A 22,098-nucleotide genomic window follows, 5' to 3' on the forward strand; every position below is an offset into this window, starting at 1 on the left:
AGCCAGGTCACAGGCAAGACACTGATATTTGCTGACTGGGACGCGAAGCACTGTCTCTTGAGGGTCAATCAAAGGCTGACCGAAATAACAGAAGGACTTTTGATGGTTTACTGCAGCGTCTTCGTCAGTAAACATCATCTGGCACTTTCTGCATATAAACTCATACTTGACGAATGGGACAACGTAAGTGTCTGAAAACTCTGCACTTTTGGATTCTAACTGGGGTTCTTCTTTTGTGCTTTCGGGAGCAGAACTCTTTTCTTCCTTGGTTTCCGAAGCCTCATTGGAGCTCTGTGGCTGGTCGCCCTCGCCTTTGGCTGTCTTGGCAGGAACTGGTTTCTGCTGCTGTTCTTGCTGTTGCTTTTGCTGTTTCTGCAGAGAGTCCTGCAGGCTCTGTTGATACTGTTGGTACTGCTGTAGCAGCGCCCCTGGGGACAGGCCCGCCAGCGTCTGAGGCACCGCAGGACCATAGGGAAAGAGACTCTCCATGCCACAGACCGGTGGTAAGTAGCCTCCCTGCACTGTTCCAGGGAGCTGAGGTGTAAAATAGGAAGCAAACCCAGGGATAAAGTATGGCAAGAACTGTCCTCCTATAAAGGATGCTGGGTCCCCAGCAATGGCATTCTGCAAGGCCTGCAACTGAGTAGGGTCCATGTGTGTTTCCCCTACCACTTTGCCCAACACTGAAAGAGCAGATGAGATTTTTTCCTCTTTTTTAGGATGCTTTTCGGGTTTGATGGCCTCCGATTCCTCCTCTTTGATTTTTTTGACCTTGTTTGGCTTAGTTTGTTTTTTCTCAGATTCTTTGTTCTGTGGCTCGGTCTGCTGTCCTGACAGAGAGGATGAAGGAGGAGGAGGAGGTGGTGGTGGCGGCGGTGGTGGAGTCTGCAGCAAAGATTTGGTGGGGGCACTGCTGAGAGACAGGGCAGGAGACGAAGTAGCTGAACTAGGAAACCCAAGCATGCCTGCGCCAGGAGGTGTTAAGGCTGAAAACAACAGAGAGATGCCCACGGTCAGTTCATGAACACCATCAAAAGCCTGCTCGCTTAACGCCTAAACAGAACTGGGACATCAAGAAGATGCATCGCACAAACGTGAAAACCCCTGGTCACCAGCTAGCTTAGGGCTCACCTCTGATTATGATACCCTTTACATTATTTTTAACTGCTACCATAACTGCATAGAAGACAGACTGCAAACTTTGCCGGCAGTTTATTCAGACTATAAAAGGCTCCCATATTATGAAACGTGTAACAGAAAGACGTCATGGTAAGCAACAATGGCTACTTCCACAGAAGGCACATTACAAGATGGCAGTTCTGTGGCTTATTTTAATCATTTTTTTTTTATTATACCTATGGGATGAGAGACTCACTCCATCCTTCACCTGAAAGACCCTATAGTTACCATGTTCCCTAAAGTAATTAGCTAAGAAATAACATGAAAACCCTCTGTCTATATAGAATACTCTCACATAGAATGAAGAGGGTAATGACCTAAGTAAGTAGCAACAGTAAGTGACCATCAAGTACCTAATGAAATCAAACAGCAGAGGAGACACAGCTGGATCTGTCCAGAGCTGAGAACAGCGAAGTGCAATTCCATTTTAAGAGTGCAAGTTGAGTTATTCCTTACCTCCCCAACAACCGGACTAAGAGAGCCCCAATAAAAGCTTCAGTTTTACCACCCCCAAAACACGAGTCACTCATGCTTGCTTGTAATGTGGGGACCTGCTTGTCACCCATTTCCGAGGGGGAAATTGGTGCTCAATAGGCAGTGTGTAGGTGTGGAGGAAGAAAGTGCCGGGGACTTCATTGGGACTTGGGTTCTTGGGGAAGCGGGGGAATGGCTGGTAACTCTATAGGACAAAGCCATTTTACCAGACAGAGAGTCTTCTGGGCAACTCAGGAAGAGTTAAAGGTTGAAAGGGGATTGGAAAAGCCTGTGTTTTTCCAGAAAGTGTTTTTTAACAGCAAATAACATTGACTGCAGAAGGAGTCATCAGAATCTTAAAGGGAGCTTTGTGCTTGAACTAGGGGAGTTCACCAATTGGGCAGGACAAGGACTGTGCTGGAGGCTCCATGATCTGAGAGAAGCAATCCAGAATGAACCAAATGCAGGGAACAATGCACAGCTGCACAGGCAGGGGTCAGAAGATTTAGAATCACCTTGTTACTAGGGGGCATAGTTTCACCTGCAGGCCAAATGCGATATGTAGCTGTTAAGAGACAAGTCAGACAAACGTGACCAACAAACTTCTCATGTCTGTTCTTCAGTGAAAAACAAATGAATTTCTTTGCTGGTATGCACTGGCTCCGATGCCAGATATTCAACCAAGCATGGATCAAAAATGTTGTTTAATTGCATCTGTAATGAATCTGTTTAGATTTCTTGGTTCTGTCATTTCTCTCTAAACAACACAATGTCAAAACTACTTGTATAATATTTACATTGTATTCTTGACTACAGGTAATACTGGGACATTTTAAAGTGTAGGGATGCCATAGTTCAACACAAGTACTATGGCATATCACATGAAGGCATAGGGTATCTGTATGTGTGTCCTAGGGTGATGGATGAATATCATCACTCTCTCCTCAATCCTTCTCACAATCACACTGTTTTACTTACTCCTGGAGGCTTCACATTTTTACCTTCTCATACTCATCCTTTCTTGGGCCTGCTTGTGAACAGTAGCAATCATGATCATCTCTAAGGAGCTTCTGTTATGTTAAAAAGCAGCCTCCTAATATCCTCCATGGTTAGGGAGAATACATGCTGAACATTGTAGTTGTAAAAATAAGGTATGAAATAATTTACATCATTGACTGTGAGGAGTATGAAGAGTCAGAGGGGAGACTAGATTTTACAGCTGCCATTCAAGGCTTATATTTTGGTCACTGTGAATGTATTTTTATGTTTAAAATATTTTTAAATTCCTTGAAAATAACTAGAATCAAGTGATATTAAGTGTTCACACTCTACTGAAGCCTGGCTCACTCATTCAAAATGAATTTACAATGAAAATGGATTAAGTTTTATAGGGATGGGATGGGAGTGAGTGGGGAACCCTCTCATTCATTGCTCCTTAATCCAACTTGCTATGGAACTAGCACTAAGGATAGAAACTAAATTGCTGTTGGAGGTGTTGTCCTTCTCCTTTGACTTACTACATTGTGTCTGTCTAGTATCTTCATGTTCCTCTGAATTTCTTATTTATAGATTTTTTTTTATAATGAGAAAGCAATGAAGTCACTATTACTGAAAAGTCCTATTTTATACTAAATTATGTCTGTGTTATGGTACTGGGAATCGAACCCAAGGCCTTAAACATGGTAAGCAAGAGCTGTACCATGAGCTACATGTCCAGATTTGGGTAGTTTTTGACATTCCTTTATCTTATATTGTCCTGATTTCACGATATTCTCTGCTGTTCATCAGGCAACCATCCATAATATGTTAACATTTAACTGTAAAATTTCAAGCTTGAGGGACTCAGGTGTTGACATGCCTCAGATAGAAGACATGACTTTGTGTTGGTACAATGATAATACAGCAGTAGAGCCAACTAACTTTCTCATTCACCAATCCTTCTCAATTTGAGGTCTAATACAAGGGTGCATCCTCATGTTGAACAATTGTACTTCCTTCCACTTAGAAATTCCCCATCTTAAATCTGAGGAAATAACTTAGGTTGAATGCTTCTCTCACATGAGAACACAAGAGCAATACTGAAGATCTATGATACATGAATAACAGCACTTGTAGCTATGACCATAGGTGGAGCAATAATTGTCCATCCCAGCTTTCCCATTAGATTGGATCCCCATGGTCCAATCTAGAGGTCATAAAGAAATACAGGGATGTCTTGCAAAGCAGCTGTAGGAATCTTACTGGATGAGGCAAAGACAGCAACGTGTGTTAGGAATTCAATATTTTATAAATAAGCTGACTCAACCAGTCATTCAGTAAAAATTTAGAAAAAGCAGACACAATTTAAAAATGGCAAATTTCCCAGTAAGTGATATGTCTGTAAAAAATTATAGTAAAAGTTTAGTAGCAAAATGCCAAAAAAAAAGGAAAAAGAAATAGAAGAAAACTGAATAATAATTGTGATGCAGAATAAGTTGTGGTAGCTCAAAAATAAAACCACCTGGAGATAGAATTCATTTGAGAGATTAAAAAGTTCGCTCTGAACTGTCTTATTCTATTATCATTTTCCTTTGGTTTTACTGAAATAATTTTTATTTATTATTATTATTATTATTATTATTATTATTATTATTATTATTATTTCTTGTTAACAATTCTTCCAAAAGAAAATGCCTGCCTCACTGGGAGGTGGTAGTGCACCTTAATCCTAGCACTTGGGAGGCAGAGGCAGGCAGATCTCTCTGAATTTGAGGCCAGCATGCTGTACAGGAAATCCTGTCTCAAAACAAACAAAAACAAAACAACAGAAAACCTGCCTCACAATGTGCTTAAATTAGGTCTTTCTTTTCAGAGGGAAATTTCCTTTTTAAGGTGAAACTAAAAGTAATTAAGTACTCTGGGCAAAAGATAATTTTGTCAAAATTATTATGATGTTATTCTTACCTAGATTCACACCAAACAGTGGGTAAATTTATAACAAAGTATGTGAAGAATACAAAGGTGTGCTCTTAATTTCCATTTGAGGGGCTGAAGGTGTGGCTCAGTGCTAGAGGGCTTGCCTGCAATGCCTGAGGCCCTGGGTTCTATCTTTAATGCTGCAAAAATATGTAACTAAAGAAAGAAAGTCCCATTAAGGAAACTGGACTAGTTAGTATTTCTAAACACTAACGGAATATTTAATCAGACATTGCTTAAAAATGATAAATAAGTTAAATACAGAAGATCAAATATTTTTTTCTAGCATTTTGGGCAAAATGCAATCAATTGCCTAAAGGATAAAATGCAAGTTTAAAATAAAGTTTTTAATAAATTTTCACGACATTTTATAAATAAGCATGTAACATTCAACTGCCATGTTCTCACTCTATATTTTATCACAATAGCAATATATTATAAAAATGTGAAAAAAATAAATGACAATAATTTACTTTGTAAAAAATGAACCACAATGCTTTTACTGACATGCACTGGGTGTACAGGGTAGGTGCTGCCCTTCTAAGGCCTCTGGTTAAGTTAGAAGGGCTAAGAACTAGCAGAAGATAACTTGAAAGTAAAGGAACTTCTGTAATTATTGCACAAAAAGAGTTCCCCTCCACAAAAAGTAAAAGAAAATGAATATCGAAATTTGAAAACTTAGAGGTTGATAAATAGATCTCAGCATGTATTTGCAAGTAACCAAATATGGAGGTGTAGACTTTGGACAAAGCCACTCATTTATCAAATGGCTTATACTCAGTGGAGTGTGTTTTATTGTTTCTTTCAGATCAAAAGGTTCAAACCCATCTTCAAAGGGATGTGACATTTTAAAATGAATTTAGTTTTTCCTAACTAAATCTTGTTAACATGGGTGCAATATAAAAATGCCATATTTTTATGGTATAGCCATCCCATTAACAACAAGAGTCCATAGTTTATAAAAAAAAATAGAGACATAACTATTTGTTTGTTGATGAGCATCTAGGCTGATTGCCTACCTAAGCTATTATGTCTCTTGTGGATATATCCAGAAGTGGTCTAGGCAGTTCGCAGAGTGAATCTACTTTTAGGTTTTTGATAGTCCTTCACACTGATTTCCATATTGTCTGCACTTATTTACATTCCTACCAACAGTGCAGACAGGTTACCTCCTCACCCGTAGGGTCTGTACAAAGGTATTCTCTGGTCATTCTCACCAGCAATGATTGTCATATTCTTCAGGATTGCCATTCTGGCTGAGGTGAGATGCATTTCAATGTAGCTTTGATTTAAAAGATGAAGAAATAGAGAAAATGTGGTGTATGTACACATTGAGTTTTATTCAGCTGTAAAGAAGAATCAAATTAAGGCTTTTCCTGGAAAGTGAAAGTAACTGAGGTCATGATATTAAGCAAAATAACCCAGACTCAAAAAGACAAATATCATGCTTTTTTCAATTAATATATCCTAGATTTTATATAGAGCCACATGATCAGATAGATAGATAGATAGATAGATAGATAGATAGATAGATAGATATGTACATATAAACATGCACACATATATATGTACACATATATATGTGTGCATAATGTGAGAGAAAGCAGATGGGAGACAAGGGAAAGGTGCAAGACTAGTGGAAAGGAGAAAGGGAAGTAAGGTAAGTTTGTGGGAGGGGTGAATATGCTCAATGTACATGATATAGTTGAACAAATTGTTTATGAAACCCAGCACCACATGCAATGAATATGCCAACAAAAAATGATTACAGAAAAAGGAACACAGACACATTTTACTTGGAAAGAATTTTCGTTTGTTATTATTTGCTGGAATGTCCACATTTCACCATGAAACAGAACTGTGCACTCAAGAAAAAATACAGTAGGAAGATGATAGGCAGGTGGGTTAATGGCCAGCTTTACTCCACGTGCTGTTTAAAATACTCTGCATTCCACACAAGGTAAATTAACCTACAAAAGATGAAGACCAGAAGTGTAGGGGTTCAGGCTATCAGATGGAGCTCTGTTGATTACTCTCTGATGCTAATACTTAAAATCCCTCACAAACAAAAGACTAACTCAGGAGAAATTGCAGATACTAGTAGGCAGCAACATTTGTGGAACTTTTGCTCTTTTCTTCTGGTTGGTTTTTGTCCACAATTCAATAAAACAAGAGATGATGTGCTGAGTTCCTGGGTTCCTGTAGGGTTTATCTGTATTGTCAGCCATAGAGGACCTTTCCCTAACATCTTCCTAGCAATCCTGATACTTATAAAAAGGGTATATACTTCAGGGGAGGATATGAATTTTATTATGGTAGAGTTGTATTAAAAATGGTTTAATTTCATAAATATCTCTTTCCTTCTTTCTCCCTTTCATATGAGCTGTCTGGGCTTCAGGATCAGACATTTGGCAGAATGTTCCTATGTCCCAGCAAAGGCCTCTGATGCAGTGGAGAGAAAGAAAAATACTGATGAGGAAAAAAAAACAAAACAAAACAAAAAATAACCAAAAACCTGCTAACACAGTCACCAAAAGTCAAAACTGACATAGGAAAGAAGTGGGTCTTTCAATTGTTTTGACCATATCAGTTAGTTTTTAAAAAGTCTAATTTATGTAACTGCTCAGCCATGGATTCCTATATCTGACACATTCATGTATCAATTAACAATCACCGTGCCACATAAAGCGGAACTGCCAAGTTACCAAAATGTGCCATTATAGCTCTAGTAGTTAAGGTCCCAAAGGTATCCTGAGAATTAGGCAGGAAATAACTTCAAGGAAAGAGGAGTTGGGGAGCTAAGGGAAGGCACATTGAAGGTGCTTCTCTGGCACCATACTACCTCTACCTAAAGCCAAGAGGCATTCCCCATGGGGAACTAACCTGGCAGCAATGGTGGTAAGGACACTGGATAGTACAGTTAGAAGTTAGAATAAAGACAACTTAAGGTCACAGTGGCAATTTGGGCTTTTGTTAGAGAAGGATTGTATGGGAAGCCTTGAAAATTTAAATAAAACTCTAATTTGTAAAAATGAGAATAGGCTTTCCTGACATTCTTTTTAAACTTTGCAAATACATATAATTGGCGAGGGGATAGATCGAAAGATTTTTTTTTAATTTAAAAAAATTTAAATTAAAAAAAAATCTTTTAGGGTAAAAAACACTGATACATTTAAAAGTAAATCAAATTACAAAAGAGTTACGCCTTTATATTTTAGGTGATGATGAATAGCTGGTATTGAATGATAGTTATCTGACTGCCTGATATAGTATATTAAAAAATCTGCATAAATTCCACTATTGTGAACACAGAACTGGATTCAGTATTTGAGGCTACCTCAAGAAGCTCTAGCATTTTGTTATGCCTTAATTGTAAATCTTAGCTAAGGGAAGGGAGGAGAGAAAGGTATTGAGCCACATGGATTTCTTAAGTAGCGAGTTCACTGAAATAACAGCAGCAGTGGTGGCTACAAGCATCAAATGTCATAACATGCTGACCTGCAAATGACCACATAAGTCACGTTTTTAGTCATTGAAATTTCAATATATGCTTTATTGCTTGGGAGGATCCATTGTAAGTAGATTTCTGTGACTCAAGAACCCTTAATTCTGAATCTCAGGGGCAGGAAACAAACAGTAGAGGAAGACACAAACAAAAACAGAAAATATAAAATACCAACAAAAAAAAAAAAAAAAAGAAAAAAAGAAAACAAAAAATATGCCCCCTGGAAAGAAAATAAATTAAAATACCAGTGAGTACATATTTTAATGTCTCACCTTCTCAATATGCAAAGCAAACATGATGCCACATAGTACTGAAATTAACAAGTTAATAATGGTAAGAATCATCCATTTCTAAGAACTGCTGCAATATAACTATACTTCACCTCCCAGTCTTTGTTCAGGTTTACTTTCTGGTTATCAACTATGGCTAGTAGCATGCGTGGCGTGCGGGGTGTGTGTGTGTGTGTGTGTGTGTGTGTGTGTGTGTGTGTTGTGTGCCTATACATGTGTGTATATATTTATATATTTTATATATATTTTGAATAACTTTTAAATTTCAGTTCTGAAGTGAGGACATGTAAATGTACTTTTTCTTTCTTGGTTACATGTGATTGTCTGCCTATTGTCATCTAGTTAGATCAACAGACTCTCTTTCAAGAGACTTACTGTTTGAATTTTGTGGAAATCCGGGCAAGGAGGAAGGACCATTCATTCCAGGGAGAATGACTGGAGGAAGGCCTGGGAGTCCGGGGTAGGCTGCCGGCAAGCTGATGCCATGGAGTGAGCAGCTGTCTGTGATGCCTGGCTGCTGGACTGTTAGGCCCAGCACGTCTGAAGCTTTCTTTATCCGGTCTAGTTCTTGCTGGGCCATTAGCTGCCGAACAGTGGTTGGAGCTAGGTAATCCTTCTCCCGGTCAAGCTGACTGCCCACAGTCTCCCTCACTTTGGAAATGTGCTGTTTGGAGAAAATATGATCTCGGATGGACAAGCGGGCAGAGTACTTCACCCCACAGAGGGTACACTCTGGCTTGGTGCCTTCCGCTCCGCTTTGATTGATCATGAACGGCTTCCCTATGTTAATTTTAAACTTCTTTTCTTTTGCCCTGGCATTCTGAAACCACACCTGCACCACACGTTTGGGCAAACCAATCTCATTGCCCAGCATTTCACATTCTTGCATGGTTGGAGTCCGATAGTCACTGAAGCAAGCCTTGAGGACCTTGAGCTGAAGATTGCTCATCTGGGTTCTGAAGCGCTTGTGACCTGGCCGATCACTGCTCTTGGATTTGAAGGGGTTGCTGGACCCAAATGGATTTGGTGAGCTGGGGTCAGCTATGCTCGACGTCTCGCTGCGGTCAGCATTGTCGTCAGGGTCGTCGGTGATGTAAAAGCTTTGGTCATGGTCACCATCTTTGTCACTGAAATGGATTGATGGGCTTGTCAGAGAAAAGAGAAATTTGTCATCGCAGACCTCAGTGGTGGGTGTGGTTGCCGGTTTTGGCAAAGAGTCAAGAGTTTTGGTTTCTTTAGGAGAAAAAGCTGGTTTCACCTCCCCAGATCCTCCTGTGTTTTCCATTTCCGCTGCCCCCTCATCTCCGGTGGTGGCATCACTGATGGCCGTATTAATGGACGATGTCTCATCAAAGTCAGTTTTATTCTGATCATACCCAGCCTCAGCTGCAGGGGCATTTAAATTCTCTACATCCTCAGGACATTCGGCTTTGAAGGAAGGACTTAAAAGATTTTTCGGAGATAGCTCTGCTGTTTTACTAACGGGCGTTGACACTGTGGAGGCCAATTCATTCTCACTAGACAGATCAATTTTAGTTAATGGCAAAGATGGGTAATCAAAATAAATGTATTTTTGTGGGCTCTCTCCCCCATCCTCTGTGGATATTAAAGGGCTTGGTGGCAAGCTGTAACCTGCCTGCTTCCCTTCATTCCAGTGGCGAGAGCGAATGTGACTTTCTAAGGCTGACTTTGCTTTAAATAGAGCTCTGCAGAATGGGCACCGTTTATGGGACTGGGCAGGACCCACCGCCCGGAACTGCCCCTTCCTTTCGCGAGCACGAGTGTTCTGGAACCAGACTTGCACCACTCTCTTCTTCAGCCCCACTTCGCGTGCAATGTGATCAAGCATTTTTCGGGTAGGGTTGGAATCCAGCAAGTACTTTTCATAGAGTATTTCAAGCTGCTCAGGAGTGATGGTGGTTCTCAAGCGTTTGTCACGGTGTTGATCTTCCCCGCTGTTCCCGCCCTCCTTCTCACTGCAATTATTATCTTCTTTATCGTCCAATTTCCTTTTAAGGGAAGCAGCCACACTGGCAGGGCCTGTGGTGTGAGAAGTACTGGTCTGTGGTGGCATTTGTGTGAGAGAGCTCCCCAGCAGCTGTCCAGTCATCAGTGGATTGTTGGGGTCAAATATCATGTAGGGCATGTCCATGGGCCTTTCCAAGAATGGAGAGTGCAGGAATTGGTTTTGAGCAGCGAGGAAGTGCATGTGTTGATGTTCCTTCCAAAGTTCCAGGGTCGGGAAGGCAATGGTACACTGGTCACATGGGTACTGGAGTAACTGTGGAGGTAGACTGTTTTGAAGAGAAGTCATAGAAATTTGCAGTGGACTGGAAGGGATCGGAGTTTGAGAGGCCGAGGGAGGTCTTCCAATCAGTTGGGTTTGTTTGGGTGGCTGTGGTGGCGGCTGGGATATGGATGCTTGCTGTGGGTCTGAAGAAGTCGATACTGATGGTGGAACAGACTTGGTGACTTGAGAAGGGGGAGAGGGGTCACTCTGCTTTGTCTTTTCTGCAGGATATTCAGGCTTTGGAGAGTTCTTCTCAGGTTCTGGTTTGGGAGATGGAATCAGTGGTGTGCTAGTCCCAGAGCCTGAACTGGCTGTCGGGGCTGCATTGGTTTTGGCTGTATCTGTCTGTCCAGACGCTGTGCAGTGCTTGTATAGCACTTGGTCAGTGGCATCCATGGAGTCTTCTGTTTGGCTTTCATCTTGGGCATCATCATCTTCATCCTTGTAACACTGCTTTTTCTGATGTGTGATCAAGTCAAAGATCCTGGGAAAAACCACATTGCACTTCTTACATTGGTACTGCATGTTGCTTGTTCTAATGTACCGTTCATTGGTGAGCTCTCTTTTTTCATTATCTTTAGCTTCTGCCTGGTTCTCATAGCTCTTCCGGGCTTTCTGACGAGCATTCTGGAACCATACAACGATAACCCGAGTCGGGAGGTTGAGAACAGTAGAAAGCTGTTCTATCTCATCATCTTTTGGGTAAGCATTTGTGTCAAAAAAGTCTTGCAGAACCCTAAGCTGGTAGTCCGTAAACCTTGTTCTAGATGACCTTTTGCTGAACGAGGCATCTGATTTGTAATGTTCTAACGATGTGGGTTGCGGCTCAATTCTGATATCTTCCAAAACAGTTATGGGAGGGTTACTGAAATTGTATGGTGAATCCTTGTTTCTCTGTCGCTCCTTAAAGAGTGTGTTTCGGAACCAGTGTTTGATGACTTTTTGAGAGAGGCCAGATTTCTCAGCCATTTCTTGGATCTGTTCTTCGCTGGGAGAATTATTGATGTCAAAATAAGCTCTCAGGATTTTCAGCTGATCGTCTGTAATCCGGGTCCGTGGCCGTTTGAATTGGGAGTGCCTTAAGAAGCTCGGGTCTAGCCCCAGCTGCTGCTGGCAAAGCTGAGTGAGATCTGCAGAGAGGGTGTCCATCTGCGGCAGCTGCAGGGCAAGCTGAGGAGGAAGTGCAGGGTGCTGGACCGGCTGCATCATAATGGAGGGAAAGAGGGGGAGATCGAGAGAAACAGGCAGTTGGACCTGTGGGGGTGCAGTTGGGGGAGGGGGTGGAGGAGGCGGTGGAGGAGGAGGAGGAGGTGGAGGTGGTGGAGGAGTCGGTGGTGGAGCTTGCAGAGGAGCAGAGACTGTGTTTGGGATTTTCACAGGCCCCAGAGTAGAAGGCTGTGGAGGTGCCGGTGGCAGGGGAGGAGGTGGAGGCGGAGGCGGTGGTGTTTCTGGGGAGGAAGGAGAAATTGGATAAAGCTTGTCATAGGCCTCCCTGTATTGGCGAGCAAATTTCTCTAGTGCTCCATATGGGAAAAATTGCCCATGCACATGTTCTTGGTGACTCTTTAAAATTAGAACATTCGAGAACAATTTACCACACGTTCCACACTCCAGCTTGTCAGAGTTTTCGCCTTCTCCGATTTTGCCCTTCTTCTGGACCTTCTGCCTGTTCTCATTATACTGAATGACCAGTTCAAATCCGAAGTTCTCCAGTAAAGCTTTGGCTGCGTTTCCCCTGGCCCCTGAGGCTATTCGGGGTGGAGGAATACAGGGTTCTAAAGATTTTTGCTTCTTTATGTCTTTGCTGTCTTTGAATCCTTCGCTATCACTTGTAAATTCTTGCTTTGGTTTTTCTTGCTTTTCAGTCACCTCTTCCGCCTCCTTGTAAGATGGCATGTCCTTCATGAGTTGGCAGTCTGTATTTGCCAGGCTGCCTTGCTCTTGTTTCAACATTTTGCTCGTCTGCTGTTGTGGTGGCGGCGGCTGCTGTGGTGGGGGCGGCTGCTGATTTGGCGGCTGCAGCTGGGGTTGGGCAGCTTGATATTGCTGTGCTTGTTGTTGTAGAAGTTGAAGCTGAGTTTGGCCAACGTGATGCTGTGTCTGAATCTGTTGCTTCAGATCTTCAAGCAAGGAACCTGCCATTCCGGTCATACCTGGCATCCCAAAGGTGGCGGCGCTGGGCAAGCCCAGATCTGGCCCCAAGCTAAACTCTGCCCCAGGTATGTAGAATGGAAAGAGAAACTGGGGTTGCTGAAACTGGAGCAGTGCCTCTGGGGTCATTGGAAAATGAGGCAAAAAAGCGGGATTTAAGAACTGTGGCTGAAAGAACGCAGCTTGTTGCTGCAGCTCGTGCTGAAGTTGCATCTGGATTTGTGCTGGTGACCGCGGTGGTGGATGATGGGGAGGTTGAGCAGAGATTAATTCGGGAGTTTGCTTTTTATTTAATTCTTTGGCATCTAAGTGGGTAACATCTTTGCTGTTGACTGAAGCTGAGCTCATGGACTCTAACATCCCTGGGCCAGGGCTGTTCACATTGGCTGTGATGCTGTGCCCACCGGTTAGGTGCCCACTTGGCTCCAGCTTTGCAGCCCTGGCCTTTGTCTGGTGGAGCACGGACCTCATATGGATCTCCAAGGTCGAGCTTTGGCTGTAGGCAACACTGCAGGTGCTGCACTTGTACGGCTTGTTATCTGTGCTGCTGCTACCGGTTTCCTGGGGGACAGGACTGGACGCTTCTTGCAGAACCTTTTTTAACTTATGCAAGTGAGACACTGAATTATAATGGACCAAGAGAATGTTCTTTTGGGTGAAGGACTCTTTACACACTGTACATTTATAAGGACGAGATGGATCAAGGAATTTTTCCATTGTAAAATTGGGTCCTTTTCTAAAAGGTAAGGTCCGCTTTGGTTCAGAGCCCAGGTCATCTGGAATAGAGCTGCTGTCACTTCCTACAGGACTTGCCTTCCCTTCGTGGTCTACCTCATACTCTCTCTCCATTTCCTGATCTAGGCCATGGTCATCCTGGGGCATAGTTTCACTCTCTGCCCAGAGTTCGCCGTTCATTGGCAAGGAGGCATACAGCTGCTGAAGCTCAGCTTCGCTCAGTTCGGGGTGGCCTGCTTCCAAGTGTTTCTTTAAAGCCTGGAATGTACGGAAACTCCGCTGGCAGAGGTTACACATTGTAGCGGCCCGAATGGCATGATACTGGGAATGTATCTGAAGCTTCTGCATAGTTTTAAAAGCCAAGCTACAGTGATTACAACGATACTTATAAACATGTCGGTCAGAAACTGATAAGGGCTGCCTTTTTTGTTGTTCACTCAGCTGATCTTGCAGAGTGTCTGGGATTTTCACATCCTTACTGCTGTTTTTATTCCATTCTGATGCCTCCAAGGGCTCCTTTGCTGGTTTCTGCTCCTCGCTCTTTATTTCCATACCTGCCTTTGAATCCTCAAGACCTGCTATACTTTTGTCATCCACTGGGCTTTCACCTGTTAAGAGAAAGCAAAAACAAATCTTACAGTAAGAACACCGACCACGCCAATGTCAGTAAGTGTAAGTGGGAGCCAGTACTGATGTCTGCTTAATTGAATCTGCATAGAACTGTTATTAATGGGCTACCATGAACATTGCACCAGGTGTCCCTAAGAAGATGAACAGGAAATCACTCCTGACCTGAAGGAATTTAAGGGCAGAGAAGAATACAAGTCAAGGGTAACCACAGTAACAAGCATGTTACTAAGGGACATGGACTTGGTGTTGTTGAATTAGAATACGTAGCATGTTCTTGGCCATCTCTCACTAGGATTATCTTAGGATGGGAAGAAATAGTCATGGCTAGAAGGTCTTAGAAAATAAAGCTGGGCAGCACCATATGTCCTTTTCCTTTGTGGCACTAAAAATGTCTTTGAGGATGGGGGAGTCTCACAAGAGGAATGTCCTAACCTCAAGATGGACAATACAGACAATAAACGATTGTGGAGAGGGAGATTCAGTTTTTCTTCAAGAATGAACACCCTGATAGGTGGTTCAATCCCAGTTCTAAGTAGTCAGCTATAAACACATGTACATATGGGCAACACTAAATGGACTCAGCAAGCTGTGTGTGTGTGTGTGTGTGTGTGTGTGTGTGTGTGTGTGTGTGTAAAACAATAATAATTAAAGAAGTGGAAGGGATACAGGAGGAGCTGGAGGGGAAGAGACTATGGGAATGATGCAAATAGAATATCCGTTGTAAACCCTCAAAGGATAATTCTGGTGCACCGTCACTGGCAAGTTCTGAAAATTTCCTCCATGTAGTATCATCACAGGCAAGCATACCTGAATACTTTCCAGAACTCTCTGCTGACATGGCTACAGGTGGATCCCGCTCTGACTTCTCAGGGGCAGCTGCTGGCAGTAGCATACTGTTTGGCATCATTACATCAGGGACAGGCACCTTTGAATACCAAAGGGATCTGTGTTAAATGTGATCTGGAAATCATTGAACATATATTTGAATATATATGTATACTGGAATATACATGCACATAGATAATGATATAGAAATAGATATAAACATAGATATGGACAGAGATTCCACTTATATTTTTCTAACCCAAGCAGAGACATCTAGCACTTCAATGTTATTATAGTCCTATATTCTTCTTTTAATGCTATGACCTAGAAGTTTTTGGCAGACTAATGATAACCAAGAAACTTCTAAGCTAAAGGTACCCACAAGAGTCATATCACTGTTACAAAAAGAACGACAAAATGTCCTTAATTAAGCCATACTTAATATCATATTTTTTCTCCAAGCAAGAAAGACCATAAATGGGTCTCCACTGTGATCTCTATAGCACAGTCAATAAAGACTTCCAAGTAGCTCAGAAGAAATGGATTTCTATGAGCCCATAATTACAGATGTATATTGATAACAACACAGGTCCCCTAAGTTCAGCATCAGCCTTCAGCATCCTTACTGTCATAAGCAGTTTCTCCACACAGTCTGGAGACACACTGTGCAAATGGGTCAGATGCAGCTGGAGGTGCATTTTGTTGCTGAGGACATCCTGGCAGAGGGGACAGCAGATGACTGGCTGTACAGAGTGCTGTGACAGGACGTGCATCTGGATCCGACTTTGGTCCCTACTATTGTAGTTGCAATAAGGACACTGGTAGAACTGGAAGAGATTGAATAAACATGACCATTATTAGCTGATAGACTCTGACAACTCCAGATTGTGAGGTGTAAGATCAAGAGGCAACACTGTTTCAATGTTGTACCAGTTTCAATGTCTAGATGCATTTCCACAGTGCACAAACCTTCCGCTTCAAAAACAACTAGGAACCTAGAAACATACCAAAAAGAATTGATTCATACACCAAGGGAAAAACCACGTATTTACCTGTTCATGACAAAATTTATTGTCCTCTGTAGGTTTTGACCTTTTTGTTCCGGCATCCTCTTCCTTCCCAAGCAGGAGCGGCTGTGTGCCCCCCGCCACACTGACTTTCAGCTCCTTCTCTGGGGTGATTATTCCTAATTCCCAAAAAGGATAGAACAACTCAATTTATAAATGCAATATTACAATCAGGGTAAACAAAACAGCTGTGACTCTCAGTCTACTGGACCAAACAAAAGTGTAAAGCAGACAAGCACTTTTAAATGACGCTAATCTCAAAACACAAAAAGCACTCTTCTTTCTGTCTGCTGAGTGGACTTTGCACATCTATTTTAAAGCATACTCCTGTCTTCTGTTTAGATAACCCTAGATGGCCTTGAAAGTTTCATCAATAACATGTGTTCTCTGGTGTCTCAGTGTGCCTTTATCACATTAAAGCAAATCTACTCCCATTCACAAATACTGACTTAGAAAATCGTTATTTTCTCTCATGTCTAATGACCTATCTCTTTTCTAAATTCATAAGTCCTGAGAAGATTTCAAAATTCTGAGAAGAGTGGATCAGTTATAACTCAGAAACTAAAACAATAATATGTTTATGTTGTGATGGGATTTAGAGATTTTAATATTTTAAAACTGAATATCTCATTCATTTCTGCTATTGGTGATTTAAGTGGGTGACACCGGGTTTTAGAAGATGGCTATGCATATAACATTACAGCAGGAATCTCAAGAAGACAATTGTTTTATGAGTTTAATCCAAATATTTGCATTAATGATGATTAAAATTTTGCCTAGTTGAGCAGTATTAATGTGTAGGAACTTCACACACATCAAAGGGGGAGCACAATTCTAATTTTCCAATCTAACAGAAAATTCTCCCCAGCATCAATTTGCCTGGTAATCTCCTCTTCGAGGCTGGATATTACAGCGACATCGGGTAGGCATGTCACATACATCTCACGACAAACACAAAACCTCATTTACCAGCCATTCCAATCTCATCATAGCACGGCATCATCTGACCTTTTTTCTGCTGTTTATTATGAGTATTTCTAATTTTAACTTTCAATTTTCACCATCTTCCAGTCAATTTGCAACTAAATTATTTCCAGGGTGAGGACACTATCACTGGACAACTGGGTGCAAATATATCTTGAGATGCAGTGGAGCTAAACCATTGATTGCTATCAGACCCCGCATAGATACACAGTCCAGGGCAATCTGACTCTATGCTGCACATGAAGATTTATCATGATTTTTTTTTTCAATCCACATACGGTTCCTATAAATGAACAAACCTTATTACAAAATAACCCAGTTTTAATTTAAAAAAATGAGGTCAAGAATGTTATAGAAACAAGTCAAAATGAAAAAGTAAAAAAGATAGAACAAAAAAATCTCATTCTATTTCTACCCTAGGTAGAGATGAATGCTATAGAGCATATAAATGCTTCAGACAATTAAAATTCAGGACGAAAATTAAATGTATGAGAGTAATTCTTAAGAGACCAAAATTAAGACAGGATATATTTAAACCAGATGATCGTGATTTTACTTCTCTGGTGTTTGTGGTAGTTGTGGCATAATGGTCAGTGTCTCCCATACTGTGTTGGATACAGCTTTCTTGATTTTATTTGAAGTGGCCTAACTGTACCTACTTCATTCTTGGAGACATTTTAAATGGGTTTTACTTATTTAAAAAGTAGTAACATTTGGGTGTGAATGAAGTTAAATTGGAAAAAAAAATGACTTAACTCTCATTATATTGATTAATAATATTCAAGTATTTGATGTCCAATGATATTTCTCAAACTGGGGTGTTTTCTCACAATTGTGGAATCAAAATTTATTTTTATTTCTCAAAACAAATAAAGCATGTACTCTGTGCTGTCACTCTTAAAGCACTAAACCATTTAAGGAAAACAATGTGGAACATAGTACTTGCCAATACAATTAGCTATTTTACGTGTCAGACCAAACTGTACAAGATGGTTGTCATTTAAAGTAACCAGTGTCTATCAGTTGTCTTCTCTTGATTGACTTTTCTTTAAAACTTTCCATTAATGAGTAACAATGTTTCCTGAAGAGAGTAATACCATGTCATATTCCCCTATATTCTTTAATGGACAAGATCAAATAACAACTTGACTAAACTCCCTGTACTCCCCAAGACTGTCAGACATAAGTTGAAAAATAATTCTCACAATTTGTTGTTTTCAAGCCTCTTGGGACATCAGCAGTAAAATTAACTTTCTAGATACTTCTAATTCCATTAAATATTCAGCCATGAATTCAGTTCCAGTGAAGGACACTGTCAAGGATGGGCAATAGTACAGTTTAAAGGTGTAAACCATTTTACGAAGCCTATTCACTGGAGTAAATATTTGCCATAATTAACTCTGTGTATGTAAGTGATATACTATTTTCATTTTTATGCTCATCCATAGTCATTAATTTAGTGATACTTGATAATAATAGAAGGCAAGAATGTCAGGATTCAGTAACAAGACAAACAGATTTTTGCATATGAGGCTGATCTTCAAGGTGACCTAAATAGGTGATATGTACATATATTATTTCATATATTCTTTTACGTTTATATTTAGATCAAATTTAATACTGAAGCATGTCTGGTAAATTATAGGAAATCAAATCCAAAGTCTTTTATCTGAATTGTGTTATGCTAGAAAAAAAATGCCTTGTATTAAATAAGGCCAATTAATTTTAGGAAAGCTTTTGATTAAATTTTGTGATTACTCATAGTTTATATGTGCAACTTCATTTGAAATAAAGCCTGTTTGTTACCCTGGAGCAGAAAAAAAAATTTGAAATGAGATCATAATTTATTTTGTATCATTAAGGACACCACAATATTCTCAAAGAACCATGTCATTTTAATGAATTTTAACTAAAAAATGAAGTCTAATTACAAATAAGCACTGCCAAATACATGAGCCAATGATTATCTGTCAGTTACAGGATTATTTAACTTGCAAGAGATTGCTAATATGAAAATGACATAATTCACTTCAATTCAGATGCCGCCTACTTAATTCTCAATCTCTAAAACACAGAAGGCTGTAAAATGGTTCATATTCATAACAAGTCCTGAAAATCCAATAACACACATGTTACAGTGAACCCTGAAAAATAATAAATCAAAATACTGAGCTATTATTTACAAATATCTATATTTGATAAAGTTTGAATACTTTAAAACTCAGATGTAACAGATGTTGTTTAACTCACTAATTCAAAATTATAATTACCAATACAGTATTCTTCCTAATGAGACTAGAATGGAAGGATAATTTTAATTGCAATAATGAAGGTTAATTTCCATCTTTCTTCATGTTTACTCCCTTATTAAAAAGTGGTCCCCTTAGCCATGGCAGAGACATATTACATTTTCAATGCAAATGTATTAATCTGGATAAACTTTATATTAATTCTTGTACTGCACTGAGCTGTAATTTGGATTATAATTGATCTAAAGTGGCACTAGGTTTAAATGACAATATAAATGAGGCATTAGGAAGCTTTTCTGTTATGAATGAATATTCAGCAAATGTAACTTGCATATTGCCAAGTCTCACTTTGGAAGCTCTAGTCCTTCAGATTAATGTCAGCAACAGAACACAGCAGCTTTCCAACACACTGCTCCAGACATGCGCTAATTCCTCCTTGCCTAAAAAATTTCGAGGTTAAAGTGGGGTCAATCTATTTTCCCATCTACCATACTAACATTGCAATTACTTTGTAAGTTTGCTCTCATTCTTTTGGCAATTATAGATGGTAGAAGAACAAAAGAATATAAATAAGAGGTTATCTAATCATTAGATACACTTTTACATAGAACAACAATCATGAAATAAATTTTTCAACCAGCTAAGATTAAATTCAGAAAGCCCAGGACTGTGTTTAAAGTTCCTGTTAGTTTTAAGTAACAAGAGCTGTCTTAAAGGCTGCAAGGTTTCAAAGCTAAATATTTGCATCTCAACATTTGCTTTTAGTTGGCTCTTGGTTAGAGCTCATTTTCAACTCTCTGTATGTACCTGGGGATGCATTTTTAAAGGGATAACATTTATTTAAAAAAAAAAAACTGCCATTAAGCAATGATCTGTCTTTCCATATACCCAAATCTTGTCTATATGGCATAGTTAGGAACTCAAAGAAGAACAGAACTCATTGGACTGTTAGGGAGCAATGGAGCCCATGACTCATGCAGAGCAAGCAATAAGCTGCACTGTGGAGACAGAGCTCCTGTATCTCTGGTGTGTTGCTCAACAGTAATGTGGGATCCATTTTCAGAAAGACTCCCACAATCCATCCTTGGCAAGGTCCTAGACAGTAGATGTTTAATATCAAGCTTCATGTTCTCCATCTATGAGCTCTCAGTGAACCCTGCTGTGATATCTCTCTGTTTTATATGTTCCTCTGATGAACAAAAGGGAAATGCTTTGCAGTCTGCTCTGGTGCAAGTTCATCAAACACCAAATGAAGAGAATTTCACCATCCACAAACTGAAAAGCTAATCATATTGATGAGGTCTGTCTGAGATGGCATAAACTGGCTACCTTGCTCTTTTCAGTCTTTTTTCAAATGAGATCTCCATGGGGTGATCCCTGACATTAGGTACTTCAAATTCTATGTCATCTGCCCCAGGAGTCCACCTCTCTGATGCTGCTATAGCATCTTTTCAGAGGTTCTGCTTTAGGCGCAAAATTAACCTTGGGTCCTCTTGCTTGACACTATGTCCTAGAATCAAATAATAATAATGTTTTTCTCACTGGACTGTTGTGAGAAATTTACCATTGAATAGTTTGGGGAAGAAGAAAGATTCCCTTCATATATGTTTTGAAGGAAATGCAAAATTTAGGCATGTAAGGACTGAGTTACAAGTATGGGATAGTTCAGAATTAAATAAACTCATAAGCAGAAAAAAATGATGAATTTTGTGCATTCCAGTATCTTCCTACTGAACACAAGGCTCTTTATATGTGGCTGTCAGTGGAATTCAGGAAAAAGATAGATGACTACCTGAGACTAATAGGCTTGAACCCATTTCAGCATTTCTTCTGCTTCAATGAGTCCAACATAATCAAACTAGGTATAGCGTGCAGCAAAAGTAGCCAATGTAATATTCATTGCGACCACAGATTTCCATCTCATACATACAAAGCATGGATGAAGCCATGTATTTGCCAAATCAAACACAGAAAAAGCCATAGGTATCCACACCAGATGCTGGCCTGGGGTTTGTTTGTGCACAAGTAAATGTCATGACACGAAGGTTTGTTTTCGAAGACAGCAGCTTTCATTACTAGGATTTGTCTATTCTAGAAGATCAAAATTACCCAGCACCTAATCCCTTTTCAATGATATTTCCTCCTTCTTAGGCCGAATCATCTGTAAACTTTTCCACTAGATTTTGTTTGAAATGCCTCAAATAGATGCCCTTAGAAAGGGCAAATTCCTGAGTGTAAGTTGGGAGAGAGAGAGAAGGAGAGAGAGAGAGAGAGAGAGAGAGAGAGAGAGAGAGAGAGAGAGAGAGAGAGAAGGGAGCATTTATTTTTAGGGTTACATGGTGTTGGAGGGTGCATGTGATTGAATGATAAAATTCAAGTGATATCTAATCCTGAGCTTATGAAAAATTAATATGCCATCAGAGGAATCACAAGTATAGCTAAGATTAATGAAAGGCGCTTAAAAAATTACAAGCACACAAACTGATTTGATTAAAAAATAATCTCACTAGTCATCCTGTAATATTCTTCAACTTATCCACATCTATTCTGTCAGATGGTTATGATTAAAAATAGGTCAATGGGAGGCTACTGATAGAAATCACATGCAAAATGCACACACCATGAATAGTAGTGGGAATGTTCAGACAGTTTAAAATGAGTAAAAGCATTTAATGAGCTTCGTTGGGGGAAGCTGTGAAGGGAAGGTTGGCTTCAGGGAATGGATGGGTATAGGAAAAGGAAGAGGGGGAGAGTCTAGCTGCTT

At 40.2% G+C, this 22,098-nt stretch overlaps 1 protein-coding gene across 6 annotated transcripts in view; it reads right to left on the reverse strand.

Moving 5' to 3' along the window:
- Positions 1-22,098, reverse strand: part of Zfhx4 (zinc finger homeobox 4) — a 179,458-nt gene that overhangs the window by 3,223 nt on the left and 154,137 nt on the right. For all 6 annotated transcript variants that reach the window (XM_036178893.1, XM_036178892.1, XM_036178888.1 and 3 more), the window contains 5 exons: positions 16,087-16,220; positions 15,661-15,861; positions 15,017-15,134; positions 8,779-14,187; positions 1-986 (listed from right to left, as the gene is read on the reverse strand). The exon at positions 1-986 is cut by the window's left edge and continues 3,223 nt beyond it. In XM_036178893.1, the coding sequence (XP_036034786.1) occupies positions 1-986; positions 8,779-14,187; positions 15,017-15,134; positions 15,661-15,861; positions 16,087-16,220 (6,848 nt within the window). The remainder of the gene's footprint in view (positions 987-8,778; positions 14,188-15,016; positions 15,135-15,660; positions 15,862-16,086; positions 16,221-22,098) is intronic.

This window comes from Onychomys torridus, chromosome 2, assembly GCF_903995425.1.
Source record: "Onychomys torridus chromosome 2, mOncTor1.1, whole genome shotgun sequence".
Taxonomy (NCBI): Eukaryota; Metazoa; Chordata; class Mammalia; order Rodentia; family Cricetidae; genus Onychomys; species Onychomys torridus.